Genomic DNA, 25,166 nt, shown 5'->3' on the forward strand with positions numbered 1-25,166 from the left:
TTCAAAAGGAGTAGTCCAGCATAGCTTAAGGACGTAACTAGCTGCATTCAAAAACTGGCAGGTAACAAGACCGCTAAGACCCAGTAACTAGAGCCTTATTTTTAAAATAACAATAACGTACTTAAGCAACTTTCAAAGATTTGGTCAAGTCCTTCGGTAAAAAATAATTTAAGAAAAACGACGTCTTAGCAGCAGAATTCTGGAGAATTTGTCCTTCGGAGCTTTTGACAAGTGTTACTGTCTCAACTACAGCACCAAGCGCGAACCCGAGAGCTGCAAGTAGGTGCAGCGCAGCTCTCCCTCCCCGCACACGCTACGTAAGGGCTTCGGGAGCGCTGCAACAGCGATGCGTTCCCTGCCGACAGCTCCCCTCCGTCCCCGCAGGCCCACCGCAGCGCGGCCCGGGCGGCCGCTGCCAAGCAGGGCGCCTCAGCCACCCCGGCGCCACGGCTCCGCGGCGCCGGGAGGAGACCGAGAATGGATCCGACCCTGAGCGCCGGGCCGCCCCCCCCGCGCAGCGGCCCCGCGGGGGGAGCGCCACCCGGCTCCCCGCCACATGCACCCAACGCGCCCGGCTGGGCGGAGCGGGGGCAGCCTCGGCCCGGGCCACGCCGCCCGCCCTATGCGGCCCCGCGCCGGGCCGCCCCCCCGCGCCAGGCCGCAGGGCCCGCCCCCGGCCGCTCCCCGGCGCCAGCTCCCGCGCGCCGCGGCCCCCCCCGCCCCGCCGCGGCCTAACAGAGCAGGCACGCCGCCGCCGGCGCCCAGCGACGCCCCCGCCCCGCCGCCCCGCACGGCGCGAACGCCCCAGCCCGCCTGCGCCAGCGCAAGGCCTACCCGGAGCCCGCGGCCACCCGCCCCGCCACGGGGGCTTACGCGGGAGCCCTCGTTCCCGGCCGCGGGCCCCCCCCCGCGCGAGGCGGCCCCCCTGCGCCGCCCAGGGACTCACCGGAGCGGGGCCTGCGCGGCGCAGCTCGGGCCCAAGCAGCGACGGCAAATGGCGCGCGCTCCTCCTTCTCCTCATGGACGGCGGCGCGACCCCGGCAACACGCGGGGTTTCCCGGAACTGTTTCCAGGGACCGCTGCCTCACCCACTCAGGAACTCACGCTCTAGACGAGCGGCCAGCCGCGCCTATGAGGCGTGGGAGGCGGAACGCACCGTTCCTCCTGGCGACCAATGAGAAGGAGGCACCTCAACCAATCGCGCAGCGCCTTCAACCCGGCGCGCCGGTAGGGCCGGCGCTGGGAGGATTTAAAGGGGCAGCGCCGCCTGCGGCCTCCGAACAAAGAGAGCGCGCAGGGCCGCTCCCGCACCGCCCCTCACGTGTGGTGCCAGCGCGGGCGCCGCCCTTGTGGCCGGGCGGAGCCGGTGCGGAGCCCCCGGCCGCGGGCAGCGAGGCCTGGGCGCGCTCCGAGCAGCGCGCGGGGCTGTCGCCCGGCAGGGTTAGCCTGGGCTCGTTAGGGCGCTGCTGTGCCGGGCCTGGCCCAGCCTCTCCCGGGCCCTGGCTGGCGCTCCCGGGCCGTGGGGCTGCCGGGCATTGCGGACGCAGCGCCCTCCGGCTCCGGGGCCTCTCGGGGCTGGCTGGGGTCACGTCGTGCCGTGAGCCCGGTGGGGCAGTGGGCCTGCAGGCCCGCCTGAGCAGGGAGGCAGCAGCCACCTCGGGAGCAGCGGTTTGGACCCTGCTCAGGGCACCAGCGTGAGGGCCTGCTATTCTGTAATTAACCTGTGATGAGATGTAACTTGCCTGATCATCTCCATGCGAGTGCAGACTTGATGCAATAAGTACATGAGTCTGGAGAAATCAGCTTGTTGGCACCAGCCATGTGGCACTGCCTTCGTCTTGTCCTGCCATTGTGTAATGTGACAGTAAACGTGTGCATGGCTGGGCCCGGGCGTGGCGCACCGTGCAAAGGGAATCCAGGAAATCCCCATGTGTGGATGTGCATATGGTGTGTATGCATGTGGTTGTGTCAACCGCCCCTCTTGAGTCTGGTGAAGAAATAAAAGCAAGTCATGCTGGGACTCTGAGAAGGTCCTTCCTGAAGTTTAATTACAAAATGCCTCCCGAAGACTGCCCGTATTGGTGTATGAAGTATGTATGTTTCAATCCCTGTTGATGTGGAGCATAAGTAAAAATTGTATGTGTTGCCTGATGTAAATACAAGAAGCTTTCTGATCCAGAAGTCAGAGGCAAACTTGTACAGATGTTGGAGGTGTTCAACCCATCTTGCTGAACCTGTCTGGTGGCAGACACGCCACTTCTCTTGTGAAATTAGCACTGCCTCTGCGATTTCCCTCTCCAGATCTGGCAGTAGTGACAGCTCTTTGCTGAATGTAGGGTCTACTGTGGCATGAAGATGGAAGGAGGTACAACTGTTCACTGCCTTACCCATCAGAGTTCACTGCAGCAGTTTATTTTACTGTGAGTTGAGAACCATAGGTTTAAGGAGTTCTCACAGCACAAAAATTGAGAGGAATTGAGGGATCTGAGCACCTGCCACTTTCGTGGTGCTTAATAAGTGTCTTGAAAAGCTCTTAAAATATTGTATGTAATGGTATCCAGGAGTGAAATGTGGGTTCGAATGACATGTGTCCTGTCAGCTGGCGACTGAACATGATGTGACTATAGCAAAATGTATATTGAGGCGTGCACACTTCTGGCAGTGTAATCATTCTCGTTGTTGAGCACTACCAGACCTTACAGCAGGAAGATTCCTAGTGTACCAACTGCCAAAATTAAAAGCCTTGATGGCAGTGCTGACACATCTGTTCTGCATTGGTACTTCCCAAGCCCCTTGTGGATAATTAATTATATGCAGATAGTTGTGAGCATTAGCAGGCGCAGGTTTGGGGGCAAGGGCTTTTTTGGTACTTCTCATTTCCTACCCAAAATCAATATCGATTTTGTGTTAAGCCTGATGCATTTTTGCCAGTACAGGACTTTAGCATGCTGTATTTCTGTTAAGATATTAATAATGTAAGCGATTTTTAAGTCGGTGTTCATTAGATAGAATTGGTAATTCGACATGGATTAACAAAAAGCTGCCACTCTTCCACCTCATGTTCTTTAAGAGGAACTAGTGCTAGTAACTTTTTTACTGCAATACTATACTGAAATTATTTCCCTTATAATACTGGTTCCATTGAGCAGTCTAGCTGATATTTTTTGCTGTGGTGAGGTCTGTAAGCTTTGATTCATATGACAATAGAACCTTTGTTACACTGAGGAAAATAGTTTGAAAATTTGCTGCTGTGTGCTGCAGACTGCACATACGTTCTCTGTGATGGGCCTGACTGAATTCTGACACAAAGGCACGTCTGCATCCTTCAGTACATTTGCGATTGTCTGCCCATGCCAGCAGGGCATGGGTTGTTAGTTTCGAATTGTGCTGCTCTTTGTCCTCAGTTGAAGGTGGTCCTTTCCTTCCATTTTTACTTTTGAATTTTCTTGCCCTCTATGTTTTGGGGGCTTACAATAAGCAATCCCTGCCCTGCTGTTACTCTCTGGGTGCTTGCCTGTTAAAGGCAGCACGATGTGAGAAGGTGGTATCTTCTGTTGTATTGCCATTTAGTACAAAGGTACCAGAGCTCCAGGCTGGCTGTAGACCTCAGTCCTTTGGCTTATGGACCAGGTTCTGTTATATTGCTCCAGAACACATGCAGCTACTACCTGCCCTAGCTTCTGCGTGTGCTTTGGCAGTTGCTTTGTTGTTTGGTCTTGTCTCATGCTCTGTACAACAGCCTCAGCCCAAAATGATTTGAACGCTGAACACCAACCAGGAACAAGCTATGGCATGCAGGTAGTAGGGTTAGTCCAGTGCCAGGCAGCAAGATGAGCCTGCAAAGAGGTCCTAGATGCTCTGGGATAAAGAGTAATTTAAAATTTTTGCTAGAAAGTACTGGAATGATACCAGTTACAGCTCTCTAGGGTTGGAACTAGAGAGATGTGCAGAAAACCTGATTTAGTCCTGGGCCAAGGTGAGGGAGAACAAAAAACATCTTGGAACCAAGGGAAAGGTTAAGCTCTGCTGCAGAGAGCTGTCTTGCATCAGTCTGGGAGGGCAGGCAACAAGTCTCATGAACTGCAGGAAGTGGTGGTACTCCAGTCTCAGCCGATAGCTAAGTGCAGAGGTGAGACCTTAGCTCCTGCTGTCTGCTTTTCTGATTCCTTCAGCACCCAGGAGTCCCTGGGTGCTGGCAGGGGAACAGGTGAGCATATCTATTAGCAGACAGAGCAAAGGAGGTGAAGGGATCAGGCTTTTCAGCAGCTGTATTTACCCTGCGACCTGTTGACACTCTGCTATTGTGCTAATGGCCAGAGGCTGAGTTTTGCTGAGGCTCAGCCTGTTCCCGTCCGTCCGCCACTCCTCTTCCAAGCTTGTACTGAAATTCCTTTGTTTCCACATCAGACAGAATTGACTCTGCTGTAGCTTGTGTGCGAGCTGCTAACATACGTATGGAATACAACATTTTCTGGTGCTTTAGGCTTTTTTATTCTGACCAGCTATCGGTGCAGCTATCATGGATAACATGGTGTGGATGTGCCTGCCTCCAGCAAACATATCGTTTTCTAGTGCTCTGCATGTAGCTCTTCTCATGTGTTGCCCTAAGCCCAAGCTTCCAGTGGAGGAGATTTGTCTTAATAAAAAATCTACAGTCTTTAGTTACAAGTGAGGAACCTTCTGGAAGCCCGCAGTGTGTTCCACCCCCTCTAAAGCAGGGAAATTATCAGGAAAACTTCTGCCTACAGAGGCCATACTGCTGTTATTACCATGTTATTTTTTGCACATGTTTATTTTGCCTTGCACAGAGCGAGTGTATTTGATTTTAGGAAAACATAATTAAGTATATGCTGCGTCTTTATCCTACCTAATTTCCCTTTTCTGCTCTGGAGTGGGGAGGAGGAGTGTGACAAAAAGGCCCAAAGAGACCACAGTGGGCAGCCCGGGTATCTTGTGCTAAAACCAGCTTGCTGAAGATCTGGGATGAGTCACTTTCCTCTTGTTAGTTCTGTCCCCACCCCTCAGCCAAGGATTCTTGGCAATTTCCGTCATATTTTTGTAGGATGCGACACAAATGAAGCACCTTGGGAAGAAGCCTCTGTTTGCTGCAGCAATAATTGCCAGCTGGGGTTTAGCTGCGAGCAGGGCACTTCTCCTGCTTCTGCAGTGGCCAGGCAGCGTTGGGCTGTGATCTGCAGGAGCAAGAGATGGACAGAGGATCTGGGGGTAAGGGAGGGTATGCATCTCATTGAGACATAAAAGTCACTCCAAGAAGTGAGGTATTTTCTTCATGAATCTGTGCTGTAGGTGGCTATTGAGAGTTTGGGTGTTGTGAATGGGGTCAGTCCAGCCCTCAGGAAAAATCAAATAACCAGGATGCACCAGGCTGGCAGGGAAGAGAGAAGAATCCCTTCCTTTGTGTACCCCTGTGCCTGTGGGACAGAGGGGAAGATATTCCGGCCACCAACCATTCCAGACCATTGAGGAAACCAGAACAATAAGCCCCTCTATGGCCTGTTGTCCGAGCTAAGCGCCATCCTTGCAGCCTCACCAGTTTCAAACATCAGCTTCAGGTTTTGGTTGCTCCACACCAGAACCGCCTGAAAAGAGCCAGCAGTTTGCAGCTACTGCTTTCCAAAAGACAGCTGATCCCTGTCTTCCAGGTCACACTGGACTGGGAGGGGAGTTATGGGAAGGTCTCTAGACAGCTTGTACCATCTTAACCCCCCCATGACCATCTCAGATCCGAGGTGTAATCCTGCTTTACCCTCAGCACTCCCACTCTGGAGTTCTACAGCAAGCGGCATGCACTGAAGTGGCTGCAGTCCATAGCTGGCACCTCTCCATCTTCTGGCCCAGAAAGTGTATGACTGAACCCCAGATAAACTGCCTCATCCTAGTCACACCAATGTCCACATAGCTGGTCAGAAGCCCTGCGGTACTGCAGTGCACTCCAGAATACCAAACCCTGTTGGAGAAACGTGCATCAGACCAAATGCCACCATCTTAAATCGTCTCTGCCTTCTTGTAGCTGAAATACTTCTGGTGAGAGGTCTGTCTGTAACTCAGACATCTCGCACATTGACCTCTCTCTTACATTTTTCATCCTAAGCGCTGTCAAAGGAGCTGTGGAAAAAACACGGTACAAGCCTTCAAGCTGGTGTTACTGCGATATTGCACTCCACTTGGAAGAAAAAGCTTCGTAAAACACCCCAGATCCAATACGCTCACCTGTGATGGGGTATCGCTGTATCACAAGGAGCAGTAAGAAGCAGCATACACCCCGTGTTGTTTGGTAACTTACTGCAGAGACTGACAGTTCAAAGTTTAATAGAAGAAAAAAACGTTTCTCAGGAGATGCAGTGACGATGAAACTACACAAACCAGGATGATTTAACATCTCCTTTGGTAAAAGGCAGAAGTCCCCTTCAGACATGCACCTTGAGCCTCCTTTCCTAGTGATCAGATGCCACACAAACTCATTCTTCTTACTCACCCCGAGGAAAAGGGAAAGACATTTCTGCAACAGAACCTGCATATGAAAAGTTTTAATGAGCACCAGAACCAGCACAAGGAAAGGGTTAGGGTGCTGTGACCGGACCAGGGTGCTGGAAGCTCCTGTAGGAGCTGATTTGCTCACGGAATGTGTGGGTGGTGGGCTTGTGATTTCTGGAGAGAAGTTCAGCAGAGGGGCCCTTGGCTAGGCAGGGAGATTTGCACTGCCAGGGAAATAAAATGGTGCCTGTATACTAGGAAGGGCCAGGGTGTCACCCCCATTAGAATAAAGCAAACTGGTTTCAGGGACATTTAGGTTACTGGGACTCCCTGGAAGACGAGGTCAGTGGGTAGAATAGAGCAGAGAAACCTCATCACGAGGACAAATTGAACAGACACCACCCAGGGCATTAAGGTTTACAGCCAAGTGGAATCCCTGGTAGGAGGATGGCTGCAAAATCAATTATCATGCCAGCTGGATAAAAATAGACACCTTTCTAATTTAGCAAAGGTCCCACTGAGGGATTGGAGAAGACTGCCCCCTCCACACACACCCCTCCCTCCTCAGCACTTCTCACGTTTGCTTTGCGGTGGGTTTGGCACTTTTGGACTCCACAAGCCGTTCAACTTGCTAACCTAGCAAAAGATTTGTTGGGCTCAGAACCAAAATGCAGGCTGCTGAGACAACAGGCTGACTGACTCCCCCGGGAGTCCAACAGATCAAGAGCGTAAAAGGGAGGACAAGAGGGGGAAGCAGGAAGGAGACCGTCCGCTTTACACAGCAGCATCGCTAATCCGTTCAGCTTCTCGGGCAGCTGTAGTCGGGGGGCATGGTTTTATAATCACTGTCTGCCAGTCAAGTGCTGCTGAAAGGGACTGCTCGGTCAAGATCTACAGCTGCCTGTCCTCGTCACGCGTACTTCCACTGCCCTAATCTGACAGAAATTCAGGGTGACTGCAAAGCAGTGACTGAACTAGACATTTCCCTCCAGAAGATGAGATGGGTTTATGAGCATGTGGTGAGGGACCCAGCACATTCACTGGCATAGGAGCCACGCTGAAACTTGTGCAAAACTGAGCCGCTCACAGCGGCCCAAATCACAACACCCTCACAGGGGGTCACCGCAAACCCCCTCCCCCTTACCAGTGCTCGGGCAGAGGCTCTGCAGCTCAGCTTGCACGGCAGCACAGGTAAGATTTCAGTGGTGCACAGAAATGCAAAGTAAATCACAAAGCCATGAATTTAAGCCCTTGTCTATTCCCTTCAGAATATAGTTGTCCTAATATTTATTTCAGCTATTAAATAGTCTACTGTAGCTGCGCTTGCAAGGAATTGGTCTTCTGTAGGGATATCTCACTAGTGACTCCACAGCTTTCAGGGGAGGCCAACCAGCTGACAGATACAATGGGAAAAAGATTTTTCAAATGAGTAAAAAATTTCAATTTTTTAAATGGGTATAAACTAAACAGGTCAATAGTATATAGCTTTTCATGACAGTTCTTCCCACCAGGTTTCATGTTCCTGGGGAGGTATGGAGGGGGAGATAGTATTTTTGGCTCACATTAATCAGCCCCAACTAAAAGGGATGGACCCCAGTGATGGCTCGACACGACCTCCGCAAGCTCGCTGCAACACCACCTTCCACAGGCTGAGCAGAGCCAGGCAACCACATCCTTCACAGTGCAGCCTGCCTTCCACGGCCGAGCACATGGATGACATTTCCATTAAACAAGAGCTTCTTATGGCACGGACTCTTCATTAGAGCAACAGTGCTGTCATTTACTCTGTAGACAAGATGTACCACTAGCTGCCATGTTGCACAGGGGAAAGTGGCCCAAGGGGAGCAGCTGGCTGGGGTTGTACCAGTTAACACAGGAGAAACTGGGACACCTTCAGCCAGCCAGTCACACCCTTGTCAAAACACTTTCTGCATCAAAGGCTCCAACTTGCCTCCTGCCGTTTCAGTCAGGGCTGTTCCAGCCACTCCTCCCCGGAGTCCAGCTTCACTGCAGCGCAACATACACCAGGCTTTAGCAGGGGCAGAAATTCAGCCTGTTCAGGCAGACTTACAGACACAACAGTGCAGGTGCAGAAGGAAAGGCTGTTTCCTTACCTGCCTGCTCTCATTACATAAAATCCCTGTCTTGTCAGGGCTTAGTGCAGTAAGGCTGCACTATTTCAATAGATTACTTGCTGGATGTTTTACGATTAATTTCTTATATGAAAATTGCAAAAGTAACCAAACCTGCATAAAATTAATCTTAATTCATCCTTCTTTGTAAAGGGACTTTGATAAGGAACATAGAGAACTAGAGACAGAAAAAAACCCCCACTACTGAGCAATTACAAAGTCTCTGCAGAAAAGAACATTTGCTCAGGATCTCAGCTGCCTTGTTGAGCTCCTGGAAGCACCTGAGAACCTGGCACCACCACAAGCGAAATCTCCGTAACATAGGATAGTATTTTCCCTCTCTTGTTCATGGCACCGAACACTAAGGGCAACCCCGCCCCCCCCCGTTTTTTACATTCTTGTTAGTTCAGTGTGGAGAGCCATCTCCCCCCTAAACCACAGTGACAGTTTTCTTGAGACAAAGCTACTCCTGTGTGAACAGGCCTCTGGACACGTACTGTAAGTATAAGGGATCGTTTCTTTCAAATAAACCTAAAGCAAATAGTGAAGTTCTGTATCGGACTGCCTATTGAAGAGTATATCGTTATTTTGGAAGGTCAAGGAGGTTTAAAACCAGACAGTGGGTTATTATGTTTTTTTCATTAAACAGTTACTGAAGAGAAAAAAAGCCAGTGAGTAGTTTATTTGACATTGTCGCATTTGACATATACCACAGTATAGCTGGACAAATTTGGATTACGTTGGCCAAAGCACAAAGTCAGCGCTGTTACACACCACGGTCTGTACCAGCCATGGACATTCAGCAACAGCATCAGCTTAGTCATCGTCCTTCAGCTGCCTGATCTTATGCTTGTGGCGCTCGATTTCTTTCTGCAGACGTTCGATCTCTTTCTTGTGGTGGTCGATCTCCTCCTCATGGTGTTTCCGTAAGGCAGAGAGCTGCTCCCGCTCCTTCTCCCTGCGAGAGAGCACGGTGCGAGGTGCAGCACCCGCACGGCAGGGGGGGTCCTGGCTGTGCATGCGTGGGGGCGCTCGGCTGTGGCTCTATGTGCGTGGCTCCTGGCTCTGTGTGCGCGGGGGGGCTCGGCTGTGTGTGCGTGTGTGTGTGGGGGGGGGGGCTCGCCTGCAGAGGGGATCCTGGCTGTGTGTGTGGGGTCCGGCTGTGTGCGCCCGGGGGGTCCCGGCTGTGTGCGCCCGGGGGGGTCCCGGCTGTGTGTCTGTGGGGGGCTCGGCTGTGTGTGCGTGGGTCCTGGCTCTGTGTGGGGGGGGGGGGGGGCGGGGGCCGCGCTCACCTGAAGTACCGCTCCTCCTCCGCCGCCTGCTTCTTCCCGAAGGCACCGCCGGCCTCACGGATGGCGCCGCCGCCGCCGCCGCCCTTCCCGGCGCCTTTGCCCAGCTCGCCCAGCTGCGGGGAGAGACGGCGGTGGTGGAGGAGGCACCCACGGCCCGCACCGACGGGCACCCGCGACCGGGCACCCGCGACGGGCGCACCCACCTGGTCGGCGCCCGAGCCCGAGCTCCAGCGCTGCTGCTGCGCCACGAGGGCCCCGCGCAGCCCGCCCCGCGCCGCCGCCGCCACCGCCGCCATCGCCGCCTGCCCTTGGAGCGCCGCGCGGACGAGGCCCGGCACGGCCCCACGCGTCACGGCGCGCGCATGCGCAGCCCTCGCGCCCGGCGCTCCGCGGCCCGCCCAGCGCTGGGGGCCGGGCCCTTGCGGCCGGCGGGTCCGGTCTGGCCGCGCTCGCCCGCCCCGCGGCGCGGCGGCTCCGGCCCCCGCCCCGAACACACACCCCGGGCGGAGCGGCCGGGACCGCGGGGCAGCGGGGCGGGTCCTGCCGCCGTGGCGCGCGCGGTGGTCACGTGCCGGGGGCGCCGCCGTGCTCACGTGTGTGCGCACGGCATCACGTGGTGCTGGCGATGGCGGCGGCGGCGGGGGAGCCCGGGGCGGGGGGCGCCGCCGAGGAGGCGTTCCTCACCTTCTACAACGAGGTACCGGCGCCGCCGCGGCGGGGGGCGGCCCGGCCCCGCCCCCCGGGCCGTGCCCGCCCGCGCCCGGCGTCCGGCGGCCTCCCCTCCCAGCGCCGGGGCCTGGCGGGCCGCGCGGCGCCGGGCCGCCCCGAGGGGAACGCGCCGGGCCCCGGGCCTGGCCGGTGCGGGCCCTGCGGCGACAGGCGGGCGGAGGGCGAGCGGTGCCCGGGGCGGGCCAGCGGCAGGCGCCGGCACGGGGAGAGCGGGCGTTCCCCGGGCGCGCCGGCCTCTGCCGCCCTCCGAAGGGCCCCGCTGGGGCAGGGCCCCGGCGTGCGGCCCGCGCCTCACTGCCTCGCACCGAGCCGGTGGGAGCTGCGCGCCGCCCGCTCCGTGCCCGCCTCCCCCGCGGCGCCCGGCCCCTGGGTGGGCAGGCGGCCCGCGGGCACGGGGTCTGTGAGCCCCCTGGGTGGGCGGGCAGGCGGCCCGCGGGCACGGGGTCTGTGAGCCCCCTGGGTGGGCAGGCGGCCCGCGGGCACGGGGTCTGTGAGCCCCCTGGGTGGGCAGGCGGCCCGCGGGCACGGGGTCTGTGAGCCCCCTGGGTGGGCGGGCAGGCGGCCCGCGGGCACGGGGTGTGAGGCCCCTTCCCCCAGCCCGTGCAGGGCTCCCCGACTTGGTGTGCAGCTTGTGTGCGTTTCGCTGAGCCTGCCGGCGGACAGGCAGTGCCGCCGTGGTGGGTGCCGTTTTTTTTAAATAAAGACAAGCCTGACATGCGATGCAGGGTTTGGTTTGGCCTAATACCTACAGAACTGAACTGTGCTGGATCACCTGTGGTCAGAAGGCGGTGGTCTCGGGTACTTGCACCGGTATCACTGGAGGTGTTTATGGGCTGACCTGCCGGTGGGGGGTCAACAGTGGTGGGGGGGGTAGGTGCCCAAGGAGTCACTGTGGCACTGCCAGTGTAGGAGCAAGGTGAGGGGAAAAACCACAACTGCTGAGCCAGCCATGGGAGAGAGAGGCAGGAGTGCTTTCTTGGGTTCTTTATAAAGTACAATGTTAAAAATATTGTCATGCGGTAGAGAAGTCTGGAAAGATGTACTCTGCTGGCACTTGAGTCAAATAACTACAGACTTGGGATGAGCAAGAGGTATTGTGAATTGTAGCATGGAATGATGATGACTGGTCTAAGTAATCGCGTGGGAACACAGGTAAGCACATCGTGATGGTCAGTTAATAGAGATCTCTCTTGTTCTTCAGGTAAAACAAATTGAAAAACGTGACTCTGTTTTAACATCAAAAAACCAAATTGACAGGCTGACCCGACCTGGATCTTCCTATTTCAACCTGAACCCTTTTGAGGTTAGTTTGAATGTTTTATCCTCCCTTCTTCTGACTGCGTATACCAACTTCCAGATTTACTGGGTATTTATTTCAGTAAAAAGATGGAGCATAAAGAAAGAAAAATATCTCTACATTACTGTGCAGAAGGCTTACAGAAGACAGAAAGGTGGTGTGTGTCTTCCTGCTCTCTTTTTCACTGTTTTATGTCAGGCACAAACTATATTCTTTTGACACATTTCCTTTGTGCAACAACACTAGAAGATTTGGCAGGTTAATGCTAGGTACTTTCTGAATGAGACTATAATGGCTATAGGTGGCATGCCTGTCAGGTCCTGTTCTGAGCACTTTTGACGTGGCATTTCTAGTTGTGTCTTTTATTTTGGATCTTCATCCCACTGAACCTGCATAGTGCGTCGAATGAGAGAAGAACTTTCACTCTTCACGCTAGTTAGCAATCTTTGAGGAGTCACTGGAAAACGGATAATTCTCTCACACATTACATGGTTTGATTCCGGTTGCAGTCAGTTAGGAAGTCCTGATGACTATAAAAACTGAGGAAGACAGTGGATAAAACAGTATGGTGTTCATCTGGAGCTGGCTCTTTCCCTGTTTGTTTTCCTTCCTGATACCATCTTTGTCTGCCTTTTTAAAGTCTCGAGTGCCTTTTGTAGTCCCAATTTAGAGCTGGTCAGCCAGATCAGTTGGCAGATTCACCTTGACAGTGTTCGGTGCTGTGTAGACTGTAGTACTTGACTTGGAGAGTAAATTAAGAAAGCCATTTAGAAGTAGACGGTAGCTTTCCTGCAAGAGAGTGCTTTTTGTTTACAGATTCTCAGTGTCAGACTAGCAAGCGTCTCCATTGAGTAGGCTCACTTGTTGCTTAGGACTTCTGTTCAGTAAATTAATTCACAGAAGAGCTCCTAAACTCTGCTGCATCCCTAAAGATCCATAGACAGGTGGGCTCGTTCATGGAAACCAGACAGTAAAACCCTCCTGTCTTTCAAAATGATAAAATCAATAAATTCTTACAAAGTAGTACATTTCTTGCCCAAAGTTCTCAGTTATGAATGATCTGACAGTGCCCCAAAGTCACCATATGCTTCCATTTCTGCCAAACTAGGCATTGCTACAGGACTGGCTGAAGGTTCAGACCAATTGTGGCTATTTAGGGATGGCAGCTGTCTACATAAGACTTCAGTGTGGAAAGGACACTGGCGCAGTCGGAGGAATCTAGCATGGCTAAAAGCAGAATGTCCCAAACATGGTGTCTCTCAAAATGTTTCTGGTTTGCTAGGTGAAAATTCATCTCCTGAAACAGCACCCTGACGGGGGGAGCTTTCTGGCATTGTGTATCTACACCAGTGAACCAAGTGTGTAGAGCTTGCTACCAGGAACCTGAAACATGGGGAGTATCATTGAACTTGCTGTGCTCTCATGGTCTCTTTCAGGTACTGCAGATGGATCCTGAAGCCACAGATGAAGAGATAAAGAAAAGATTCCGGCAGGTATTTGGCTTTTGCACCTCTGGAAGAAAACTAGAAGCTCTGTAGAGATTGTGCAGCTGTGCTTGGGAATGAGAGAAATGGTGGTAAAGCTATATCAGGGTAGAGCGGGTAGCCATTTGGGGAAGAAATGCATAGAACAATCTTATCAATAAGAGGAGAGCTGCAGAAGCATCCCTGGTCCATGCATGGTATACTTCTTTGCCTGTCAGGTGTGGGATGGGGCTATTGCAAACTGATACGCCTGTGTATAATCAACTAATTAAACTTCAGTTCAAAGAGAAGGTCAAAATTTGTCAGAAGAACTGAGAAAAGGTATTTTTCTCAAATACATGGACTTGGATCCAAGAGTGTATTTTCTGTGAAGTTTCTTTAAGGATTTCAGTGGTCATTTTTAGCAGCTGGGTTACATTGAGCAGCCCTGCTCACTGACCTGTCTGCAATGTCCCACGCAATGCAGGAAATGTTACACGAGACTTTGTCTGCTGACACATCTGCAGCAGAAATTTGAGTTTTATTGGTGCATGCAGCAAAGAAACACAGTATTTGGAGGGCTGGAGCCTCCCACCTGAATTAGTGTTGTAAACGTCAAGAATTGTCTCTAGGCAGGAAGCTGTGCTGGCTGACAGACAGACGTGCCTGCCAGGTTGGTGATGGGATACGGGCTACTGCCCTGTGTGGGAAGTGGGAGGATAACCTTTTAGTCTGTTGCTGACTTCTCAGTTCTGCAGATCAATAAACTGGGGCTGTCATAGCTTTAGGCTGATAGAATACTACAGGGAAATGGTTTGAAGTCAATGCGAAGAAATGAAAAAAGTGCATGGAATTGTGTATTGAAGAAATCAAACACTAAATACAGAACGTGGAACAGCCAACAGAAGGAAAAAGACATTGACCGTAGCAAATGATGGAGTCAATCAGCAGCACGCTGCTGTTCAGGACCGGGGGCAGACCCTTTTCCAGTGAACTAGAAAGTGCCATCTGCAGAGTTCAGGAAGTAATTATTTTGCATTCTTTGGCACTGATGCAATTTCAGTTGCTGCACTGTGACTGGTTTTGAGCACTATACTAGGAAAGATGCAGATAAACTAGACAGTCCGTGCAGCAACAGCAAAAACAAGAGGTCTGGGAGGGGAAAAAAAAGCCATGTGGGGAAAGTTGGAAAGGAAGGTGGAAGACGTGTGCTTTCCCAGCCCACTTAAGGTTGCCCTAAAGATGATGGTGATCAATGTCCTGTCTCTGCTGGATAGAGAATACAGCAAGGAGTTTTCTTAACTTTCAGTAAAGGAGCCTAAAGGAAAACTTCCCCATTCTTTTTAAACAGATATTTGGACAGCCTTAGGTATACTGGCGAACTTCTTGGGAGGCGTTGTTGAGTAGAAGGTAAACTTTGAGGATGATCTTTGTAGGTTTGTTTCTTCTTCAGACCAAGGATATAAAACTTGCATGACCAAGGGGTTCGTATCAGCCCCAGGCACTGTAGCAGTTTTTCTCAGACAGCCTGTTTATTACAGGGTTTGTATTAGATTTGTAAGGTTTTACTGATGCATACTTCCACATGCTGTCAGCTGATTTGTCTGTATACAAAAGAATATGTTCCCCTGTGGTTCCTTCTATCTGAGACTATTTCCTTCCTATCACAAAAAATCTGAAATATTCTTGATCTTTTAAAATGGTCTTGATCGCTAGATCCTTTTCCTTGCAGTTGTCAATATTGGTGCATCCAGACAAAAATCAAGATGATGCAGATAGAGCCCAGAAGGCGTTTGAAGGTAATGCTGTCACCCTTTTTCTGGGCCAGTGTATGATAGTAGTTGGACTGCTATTTTTCTGTAGCTGGTTTAAAGGTTTTTTAGGGGTGGGGGCCCCACAGGTGGGCAGAACTGCTGTAGAGGTGCTTCAGATGAGGGAGAAGCAGTTCTCGCATGGCATTTCATGGCATTTTAGCAGAAAATGTCACCAGGTGGCAGTAATTGCATCGACAGTTCGCAATGGGGACAAACACATCTGTGGGGTTTTGAGATTGTTGAAGAAAAACTGTTCAATCTGTGCATTAGATTCCATTCAAAGACCCTACGACAGAAGTAATATGATGGGTTTAGGCGTATGCTTTGCGTTATGCCATTACGCACCTTACACTTCCCTCATGCCCTGTAACTACATCACTTGCTAGGACTGATACTTTCACCCTGCTAACTCCAAAAAGTATCTGACAGTTTCTGCGATTACTGTACCCCAGAACTTACTTGATTAATTGTGGTATCACTTACCTAGATGTATTTAAAAACACAAAACAAACCCTAAAACCAACCAAACTTGCCAGATTTTAGGGAGCAAAATTTGTATGGTCAACAAATAGCAGTCTTGTGATGCCTTGTGAATGTGACTACTGGTGCTATTAATGTTGATGCTTTTCGTTAGCTGTAGATAAAGCATACAAGTTGCTGCTAGATCAGGAGCAGAAGAAGAGGGCCTTGGATGTGATACAAGCAGGAAAAGAATATGTGGAACACACTGTAAGTATTCCATAGGAATGTCCGGGGTGGGGGTTGGTGGTAATCAGTTGTTCATAATTTGCTTTTTGGTATGCCTGTTGCATGTTTGTGTCATTAAAACGTGAGCTGAGGAAGACTTGTGATGGAGCTGTGCAGGTGAACTCTGAGCTCTTTATGGCATAAGCAAACGTGGTTTGTCCAAGACTGCTGTTGAGCCCAGTGCAAGATAATTCAGTGAAATTCAGTACTTGAAATAATTAGGTCAGACCACATGATCTGACCTAAATATTTTTTTTTTCAAGTCTGTGAATGAATGATGCAGTTCAGATATCTGTAGGTGGAAGAAAGTAGATGATGACAGCAGGAGACTGGGAAGTTTTGGGGGAAATGATCTATAAGATAAGGAGCTTGTATTGCGTTGACCAAAAAGTTGGTTGCGTGATGTGGGTAGACTAAAACAGAACAAGCTTGAGAAAGCGAATGATATGTGAAAACTCTAAACCAAGGAACACTTTTATGTTCTGCTTGTTTTTACTCTTTTGAGTATTGCAGAGCTGGACAAGCTTCCTGCTGTTTTGGATGGTGTATATTAGATATGAATATATCTTAAAAATAAAACAAAAAATAACCAACAAAGGGATTATGTTGAATGAATAGTATGTAAAATAGTATTTTTAGTAACTATGGTTAATGTGATAGTCATCTTGTATGTGTTTGTCTGGACCTAGGACCAGGGTGTTTTGGTCTAAAATAAAACATTGATCCAAATCAAGAACTTCCTGTCGTCCAGAGTTCTTCCCACACAGTGAAGCAGGAATGCAGAACTACTTGGATACAATTATACTTTTTAAGCTCTTATCTTTGTTCTGAATCTTTAGGTGAAAGAAAAAAAGAAGCAGTTGAAGAAAGATGGAAAACCTCCCACTGTAGAAGAGGATGATCCTGAAGTTGTAAGTCATGCACTGTTCAGAGAAACTGGGGAGTACAAAATGTGTTTCAAGGAATTAGGAGTCAAAACCAGTACAGAAGTATTTATTGGCCTTAAGAGTGTTGTAAATCCTTGCACTTGAAGAATAAACTCCGATAAGCCACTGTGTAGAGTACCATGTGTTGGATAATACCTGTATATTTTAGAAAATAGTTTAACTGTAGTGTAAAGATTAAATAGATCATGAGATTATATAAATCAAAATACCCTGTTCTCTTCTTGGAGCAAGTCTTCGTTGCTCGCACATTACACAGTCTTTTTTGAATTGAATTTCTTGTGTTCTGAATGCTGGAACCGTAGCATTCTTGCTGCCAGCAAAGGCATATATAGAACCCACTGCAGCATGTCTGAAATGTGCTTTTAGTGACATTTTGTAGTAAGAGCTGTTTGGCTTCCATATAGCACTCGAGGACAGATGTGCTGTTCTGCCACAAATCACTTTTATTAAAAAAGGCATGACATAACATAGTTCTTACCTGGTTTCTAGTCTGAAAAAGTCAAGTGATATTAGAGGTTTTAACAGAATGATAGGTAATTATCAGACACTGATAGCATTAGTCTTATTGTCATCACCTTTCTTTTTACTACAAAGTGTTTTTTTCCTCTTAATGTCACCACAGTAGCCCCTTAAACATCTTATTTTCCATTGATTTTCAGAAGTCTCTTGCTGTTCTTTAGTAATGAAGTTTGGTTTAAGTATACTGATGTTCCCTGGAACTGGAAGGCCAATGCTAGACTTTTACAACACATCGAGAAGGCCCACTGGGGCATTACTATCTGAACAGTGATGGAATTTTCTGGTTTTTGTCAAAAAAATTGCAAGACTTAACAGAAGACTAAGAGAGCTTGAAATGAACAGTTCTATTTAGGCACAGCTTCGTGAAGACAAATGAAAATGAGACTAATGTGAGACTAATAAGTAGTTGTTTCCCGGTGTCAGGGCAAGAATCTAACCAGTGTTTCATGCGTTTTCATATGCCACTGCTACCGACTACTGTCAAGGCAGGATTTGGGACTATGTAAACATACGTAAAATGTAAGAAGCATAAAAAGAATGTGAACCATATGTAAGTTAGACTGCTCTGTTAACGGGCATTATTTTGACACTGGGTTTGTGTTTTACAGTTCAAACAAGCTGTATACAAACAGACGATGAAGCTCTTTGCTGAACTGGAAATTAAGAGGAAAGAAAGAGAAGCAAAAGAAATGCATGAAAGGTACGAGCAGCATTCTGCTTGTGTAGTTCAGGCTCTTCATCCCTTCTCATGCTTCCTCAGAGAAGATAAGGAATCATAGAGTCTTAAAAAAGTCTTGAGTTGGAACGGGCCTCTGGAGATCATCTGGTCCAACCTCCTGCTGAAAGCGGGGCCTTGGATTAGATTAACGAGGGTCCTGTCAAGCTGACTTTCCGTGATGTAGATTCCGCCACTTCTCTGGGCGGCCTGTGGGTTGTAGACCTCTGTGCTTGAGAAATGCAAACAGGAAACTTGCCCTCCTGTATTTAAGACATTGATAGGTATCTTATGTACTCTTACAGAATCGTAAAATCATTTTGGTTGGAAAAGAACTTTGAGCTCATCAAGTCCAATCGTTAACCTGGCACTGCCAAGTCCATCACTAAACAGTGTCCCTAAGTACCACATCTACGTGTTTTCTAAACACCCCTGGGGACGGTGACCCCTCCAGCTCCCTGGGCAGTAGTGCCTGTCCACCCTTTCAGTGAAGAAATGTTTCCCAACACCCGATCTAACCCTCCCCTGGCGCAACTTGAGTCCGTTTCCCCTTGTCCTGCCTATTGTTATCTGGGAGAAAAGACTGACACACACCCCTGCCTACACCCTCCTGTCAGGGAGCTGTAGAGAGCAAGAGGGTCCCCCTTGAGAGGCCAGCCAAAACACTTAAATGGTGACACATATCTGCATGTTGTTAGCATGCAAATAATTGACTTTTAATTGTAATTCAGAAATACCCTGTGCCATGTGTGATCCTGAACTATTTTAAGTGTTTTGATCACATGTTGCCTGAGTGCTCACTGTGGATGCACTTCATAGAGCAGAGTTTCTCGACTGGTCAGTGAAATCAGTCTGGGAGATGATTGCAGGGCACTATTTTTGATTACAAATTAAAATCAGGGGGGAAAAGAATGTCATTCTTACCTTGCGTGCTCAGGTGCTTATTAACTTCTCAAAGCATGTATTCTCAACAGTTTCAGAGATTTACAGCTAAAGTTATGGAGTGCAACTTGTTTTGCCGAGCAAGAGAAGCTGACTCAATAATTAAGTCCATGCATGCTGTCAGTGATGCCAAACCATCTTTCCTGGTTGTTGCTTTTCCAGATTTGTAATAAAACTGTATTTGCTGTGCTATCTTAGGTGTACATATTTATCTTTTCTGATAAGCGCTTTAATCTGCCAAGAAATCACAAGAGCCTTCTGAGAGTTTTCAAAGTATTACTGTGTTTCTTTAAAGTAGGTGTTTATGTGTTCACGGCTTCTTTGTGGCTTCCTTTCCAGGAAGCGGCAGAGGGAAGAGGAAATTGAGGCACAAGAGAAAGCTAAACGAGAGCGAGAATGGCAGAAGAACTTTGAGGTAATCAGCAGCTTAACTTACAGGATAGGCCTGAGTGATTCTTGGCCATGCTGCAGGGAATGCCCCTAAAGGGGGGAGAGACCTTTCGTCTGCAGGTGCTATAAGACAGTTTAAGTAGACACTTGGTAAAAGATCGTGCACAAGCCTGTTTTTTTGTCCTCGTGTGGGGAGGAGAGCCCGCTGATAGGGCTTTTCCCAAACAGGTCTGGTAGATTATGATACAGTATTCCTCAGCTCTGTCAGCAGTTCATTCTTGTCCCTAGCCAGAAACTTGAATTGCTGCTTAGCCCAGGTCACTGGTCACCAGTAAAACTTAATCTGGCAGCTGTTGAACCACTAGTGTGGACGGTTATCGGTACTTTTCAGCCTGGTTGCTAACACTCAGGGAATCTGTACCTCCTGTGAATGTCAGACATGTGAATGACAGTCACTTCCCTTTGACCCTTCCACGTTGTATTCAGGGTTTAGGTGTATCAGAAGTAGCTTTATGGTTGTTGTGCTGCTATTCTAGGGGTCACACCTACAACCTGCCAAAATATTTGATCTAGCCTGTAACTCTCCCCTCATTACACACCAGAGGCGAAGTCTTGTGGCATGTGGTGGGTGGAAGGCAGGAAAGAAGTCAGTAATGGTGTGCAGGACCTCATGAAAAGATGAGCTAGATTGTTCGCTTAATCCAAAGGTGGGTAGCAGTCTATTCCTCAGTTCAAGAGGACTTTAAAAAAGAGGGTATCCGGGAGAGAAGCATGCGAGCTGGACTAGCATCCTGTGGAAAGTGGAGCTGCACGTCCTTAACCAGTCCTAGACAGCTGAACCTCAGCACTTGCACCTGTTTTCTCCAGAGCCTTGTTGGTGACCATTTAATCCACATGAAAAGGCAGTGGCAAAGCCAGGTGTTCATGTCCAAAATGCGTCATGGGAATACACAAGAATAAGAAGCTTATTTCTGCTTGTGACCATCATTGAGAGAGGGTGATTGAAGGCAAAATAACACATGAATTCTTAGCTGCTCCTGTGTGTGTGCTAATTCAGTGACTGCCTTTAAAATGCATCCTTAAGGAGTATGTGTGTTGCTGCTTTGAATGATATTTAAACTGTAAGGAAAAAAAATTAAGTTGGTATTTTGCAGTTGTGGTGCAGTTTCAGTTTAAAAGAAACCAAAACAACCAGACAATCCCAACACAAAAATCCCAACCTTTAAAGGCGCTCACATTGTACCTCTGCACTGCTCTTCTGGGCTCTCCTGTTCCAGGTGATTCCAATCCTTGTCTGCATACTGTATCTTAGTTCTGATCCTGTCTCTTTACCCTGAAGACCTGTAGGTTTTGTTCCTTGTGTATGTTTTGCAGTACTTCTGAATCCTCATAGGAATATCTGTGTCATCCAAGTGGTTGCCTGCTGTTTCTAGAAGCTATTCATAGGCTGCTTTGGGAGCTGAATTATATCTTGACATATTTTACAAGGACCAGGCTGGAACATCTACTTTCCCTCAAAATTCGCTTTCTTGGTAATTTCAAGAACAGCTTCCACCAACAAACTGTAGGGAGACAAGTAGGTTAGAACTGAAGTTGCCATACAGTCTTCTTATTCCTAGCAAAAATGTGATCACAGAATAGTTGAGGTTGGAATGGACCTCTCAGGTCCACCTGGTCCAACCCTCCTGCTCAAGCAGGGCCACCTAGATTGAGTTGCCCAGGACCATGTCCAGATGCCTTTTTAATATCCTCAGTGATGGAGACTCCACAACCTCTCTGGGCAACCTGTTCTAGTGCTCGGTCACCCTCAATAAAAACTTGTTTCAGATGTTCAGGTGGAGCCCCCTGTGTTTCAGTTTGTGCCCATGGCCTGTGGTTCTGGCACTGGACATCAAGAAGAGCCTGGCTCAGTTGTCTTTCCACCATTTTTCAGATACTGGTACATATTGATGAGATCCCCCTGAGCCTTGTCTTCTCCAGGCGGAACATTCCTAGCTCTCAGCCTTTTCTCATGAGAGATGCTCCAGTCCTTTAATTTTCCTTGTGGCCTTCGTTGGACTCTCTGTAGTATGTCCACGTCTTTCTTGCACTGGGGAGCTCAGTGCTAGACACTGCACTCCAGTGGTGGCCTCACTGGTGCTGAGCAGAGGGGAAGGATCAATTCCCTCAACCTGCTGGCAATACTTTGCCTAACACAGCCCAGGACACCATTCACCTGTTTTGCAGCAAGGGCATGTTGCTGGCTCATGGTCAGCCTCATGTCCACCAGAACACCAAGCTGCTTGCCAGCCAGGCAGCCCCCAGCACGTGCTGGTGCCAGGGGTTGTTCCTTTCCCAGGGGCAGGACTTTGCACTTCTCCTTGTTGAACTGCATGAGGTTCCCGTCAGCCCATTCCTCCAGCCTGCCAAGGTCCCTCTGGATGGTGGCATGGCCCTCTGGCCCAGCGGCCTCTCCTCCCAGTTTTGTGTCATCTGCCAACTTGCTGAGGGTGCACTCTGCCCCATCCTGCAGATCACTCCTAGTGTCTGGCCTTCCCTGTCCTGCCATGGGGAAGGAGGGGAGCGAAGCAGACAGGTATTGTCACCAGAGCCTGAGTGCAGCCCCAGTATTTATAGCTTGGTCAGATGGGCCTTGAGTATGGATCCCATGCTGTGAACTGGATCATCCCTGGACTTGTTCTGTCCTGCTGTGAAATCTTCAGCCTGTAGGGATTGTAAGTTGGCTTTGTGGGAGGGGCGTGAGGGTTTTTTTGTTTGGTAAGTTTTGGTTTTCTTATTTCCACATGAGGGATTTCTGCTGCTCTGCCGGTAGGCCAGGGAGAGGAGAAAAGAGTGGATCAGAGACCTTTTCTCATTGTGTCTTTGTGATGAAGCTTGGGGCAAGAAGCATGAGATAAGACAGCAGTAGGTTTTCCTTGTCTCTTTTCCCTGCCTCCAAGCTGCAGCACAAGCAGAGCCATCTCAAGGATGTGGGACACAATAAGGAAATGGCACGTTCTGGGCTGACGGATTAGGAACATCCAGTGGAGATGAGGTTTGTTGTTTCCTTTGCACATCAGAGGATTCAGCAGGCTCTAGTCAAGACCGTACAACCCAAGCTGGTTGCTTCTGAAACGAGAAACCTGCACAGTGCTTATACTGGTGTTTGTGAGCTCACTTGTAGTTCCACTGTGCTTCATCTATCGCTCTGGCTCTTCGCAGTGGCTTTTCACCCTGGCTGCCAGGGTGCAGCATGCTGGAAGGGGGAAATTGCTATTGATCTCTTGAAAGTGGTATGTACTGCTCGTTCTCTGGCTCTTCCACTTCTTAACTCTCCTCTTCCTCTCTGTTGTTCCCAGGAAAGTCGAGATGGTCGTGTGGACAGCTGGAGAAATTTCCAGGCAAATACAAAGGGGAAGAAAGAAAAGAAAAACAGGACCTTCCTGAGACCTCCCAAAGTAAAAATGGAGCAGCGTGAATGATCCTGGCAGCACTGCCCAAGTGCAGCTCCTCACTCCCCTCCCTGCTTTTAAGGACTCATTGGCACCTAGAGTAAGAATTGCTTTTTAGTAGACTGTTTGTTTCCAGTACAATTAATTATTGGTTGAAGCATTTTTTGTACTCTGTCCATTTGAACTAGGGCCATAGTGTGAACTGGGCCAGGAACCCGCTACATGTAGAACACTTAGCTTAGGAGGGTCCACACCATTATTGCTGTCCTGTTCGTCTGCTGCCCTGTAACTCGATGTTTTGTACTTCACAGAGATTGTGCTGTTTCATTTTTGGTTTGAGAGCTGAACAAAATACTGGAAATGCGTCGGTACCTTTCCAGCCATCATCTGTCTCAGCAAGTTCAGATGTGGAAAGGTCCGAACTGACTCTGGGGATCTGCTCCCAGCACTGTGCAGTGCAGCTGTCCTGCAGGTAAAGTCCTGCAGCTCCTCACTGAACTGAGTGGTGCTCGGAAGGAGCCTTCTCCCAAGATCTGATTTCCAAACTAAAATCCCAGCTCTCAGGCTTAGACTTCTGTTAATCTCAGACCAGCCGGTCACTTCCTGTAAAGGAAAAATAACTTCTCTTGATTAATAGTTGAGTTGCAATGGTCTGTATGTAAAATAAATTTTTACCCAAGTTACCAGTTTATTTTTCTTGGAATTATTCAAGCATACAATTGCAAGGGTGTGAACCGAGTGCTGGCCATTGAAACGCTGCTGCTCTTCGGCATGAGCACTCCCTGGTAAGGGTCTGCTCTCATCCCAAAGTCTGTTCTGACTTGAATTTTGAAGTGACAGTCCCGCAGAGTGGCACCCAGGGGGATGGGGAGAGGATCTCTCTTCCCTGGGTGGATGCAGGTGTGCCAGTCCATCCTGAAAACAGCCTGTTGCTGTGCCTTTGGGAGTGTGGATGGTTGGGAGGACAACTCAAGCTGGTTGCTGCCATAAGAGGTAACAAAAAATGTTTTCACAAATACATTGGAAACAAAAGGAGGGCCAAGGGTAATCTGCATCCTTACTGGATGCAGCAGGGAGCATTGCCACAAAGGATGAGGAAGAAGGCTGAGGTACTTAATGATTTCTTTGCTTCACTCTTTAACAGCAACACCAGCTTCCTTCCAGGTCCCCATCCCCCTGCGCTGGAAAACGGGGATGGGAAGCAGAATGCAGCCGCCACGGTCCAGGAGGAATCAGCCAGCAACCTGCTGCAGCACCAAGACACACGGAGCGGTGTCTGGGGCCAGGGGACCCAGCCCAGGGTACCGTCCCGGGGTACCGCGGGAGCTGGCGGAGCAGCTCGCCGAGCCGCTCTCCATCACTGATGAGCGTCTGGGCTGACCGGGGGGCTCCCAGCAGGCTGGGGCTGAGCCAGTGTGACACCCACCTGCGCAAGGGCTGGGAGGAGGGTCCGGGGAATGGCAGGCTGTCAGCCTGCCCTGGGTGCTGGGGAAGCTCGTGGAGCAGAAGGTCCCGAGTGCCTTCATGCGGCACGTGCAGGACGGCCGGGCGTCAGCCCTGCCAGCGCGGGTTTGTGAAAGGCAGGTCCTGCCTGAGGAACCCGATCTCCTGCTGCAGCCCGGTGACCCACTTAGGGCTGAGGGACAGGCGGTGGGTGTTTGCCTGGGCCGTGGCGAGGCCCTTGCACCATCTCCCGCAGCGTTCTGGGGGGGCTGGCTGGCGGCCGCTGAACACGAGCCAGCAGGGTGCCCAGGGAGGCCGGCAGCATCGCGGCTTGTGTCCGCTTCAGCAGGGTGCCCAGGTGCCCAGGGAGGCCGGCAGCATCGCGGCTTGTGTCCGGAAGAGCCGGACCAGGGCAGCGCCCGTCCCCCCGTGCTCGGCGCTGCGGGGCCGCCCCGCGCCCCTGGGCTCAGCGTTGGGCCCCTCACGGGCAGAGGGACGCAGAGGGGCTGGAGCGTGTCCAGAGCCGGGCAGGGGGCTGGGGTGGCTGGGGGGGGTCGGCCTGGAGAGGAGGGGGCTCGGGGGGCCTGATCGCTCCCTGCAGCTCCCGGACAGGAGGGTGTAGGCAGGGGGGGTCGGTCTCCTCCCAGCCGACAAGCGACAGGACAAGGGGAAACGGGCTCAGGCTGCACCGGGGGGGTCAGATCGGGTGTTGGGAAACATTTCTTCACCGAGGGGGCGGCCAGGCACTGGCACAGGCTGCTCAGGGAGCTGGGGGGGGGGGGAGGTGTCACCATCCCCGGGGGTGCTGAA

At 50.5% G+C, this 25,166-nt stretch overlaps 2 protein-coding genes across 5 annotated transcripts in view; one reads left to right on the forward strand and one right to left on the reverse strand.

Annotated features, from left to right (window-relative positions):
* The window catches only part of HNRNPR (heterogeneous nuclear ribonucleoprotein R), a 26,280-nt gene extending 25,128 nt beyond the window's left edge, over positions 1-1,152 (reverse strand). Inside the window, exon 1 of one of the 4 annotated variants that reach the window (XM_055798221.1) lies at positions 947-1,152. In XM_055798221.1, the coding sequence (XP_055654196.1) occupies positions 947-1,021 (75 nt within the window). In that variant the 5' untranslated portion in view covers positions 1,022-1,152. The remainder of the gene's footprint in view (positions 1-946) is intronic. The other 3 variants (XM_055798224.1, XM_055798220.1, XM_055798222.1) reach the window with 3 other exon arrangements.
* Positions 1,132-23,596, forward strand: DNAJC8 (DnaJ heat shock protein family (Hsp40) member C8). The gene is made up of 11 exons (XM_055799946.1): positions 1,132-1,227; positions 9,504-9,553; positions 9,962-10,616; positions 11,850-11,951; positions 13,382-13,438; positions 15,141-15,207; positions 15,857-15,951; positions 16,809-16,880; positions 18,044-18,135; positions 19,432-19,507; positions 22,821-23,596. Exons 1-11 carry the CDS (start codon positions 1,132-1,134, stop codon positions 22,941-22,943), a joined length of 1,485 nt encoding a protein of 494 aa, XP_055655921.1. The 3' UTR covers positions 22,944-23,596.
* Positions 23,597-25,166: the final 1,570 nt, after the last annotated feature.

The sequence above is a fragment of the Falco peregrinus genome, chromosome 3 (assembly GCF_023634155.1).
Source record: "Falco peregrinus isolate bFalPer1 chromosome 3, bFalPer1.pri, whole genome shotgun sequence".
NCBI lineage: Eukaryota > Metazoa > Chordata > Aves > Falconiformes > Falconidae > Falco > Falco peregrinus.

Excerpts from the sequence above, each read along its gene's own strand:
- DNAJC8 (XM_055799946.1), top strand. The coding sequence starts at position 1,132 with ATGAGGCGTGGGAGGCGGAACGCACCGTTCCTCCTGGCGACCAATGAG. Across the intron at positions 9,554-9,961 it reads CTCCTCCTCATGGTGTTTCC|GCACCGCCGGCCTCACGGAT; the intron begins GTAAGGCAGAGA and ends TTCTTCCCGAAG. Across the intron at positions 15,208-15,856 it reads AGCCCAGAAGGCGTTTGAAG|CTGTAGATAAAGCATACAAG; the intron begins GTAATGCTGTCA and ends GCTTTTCGTTAG.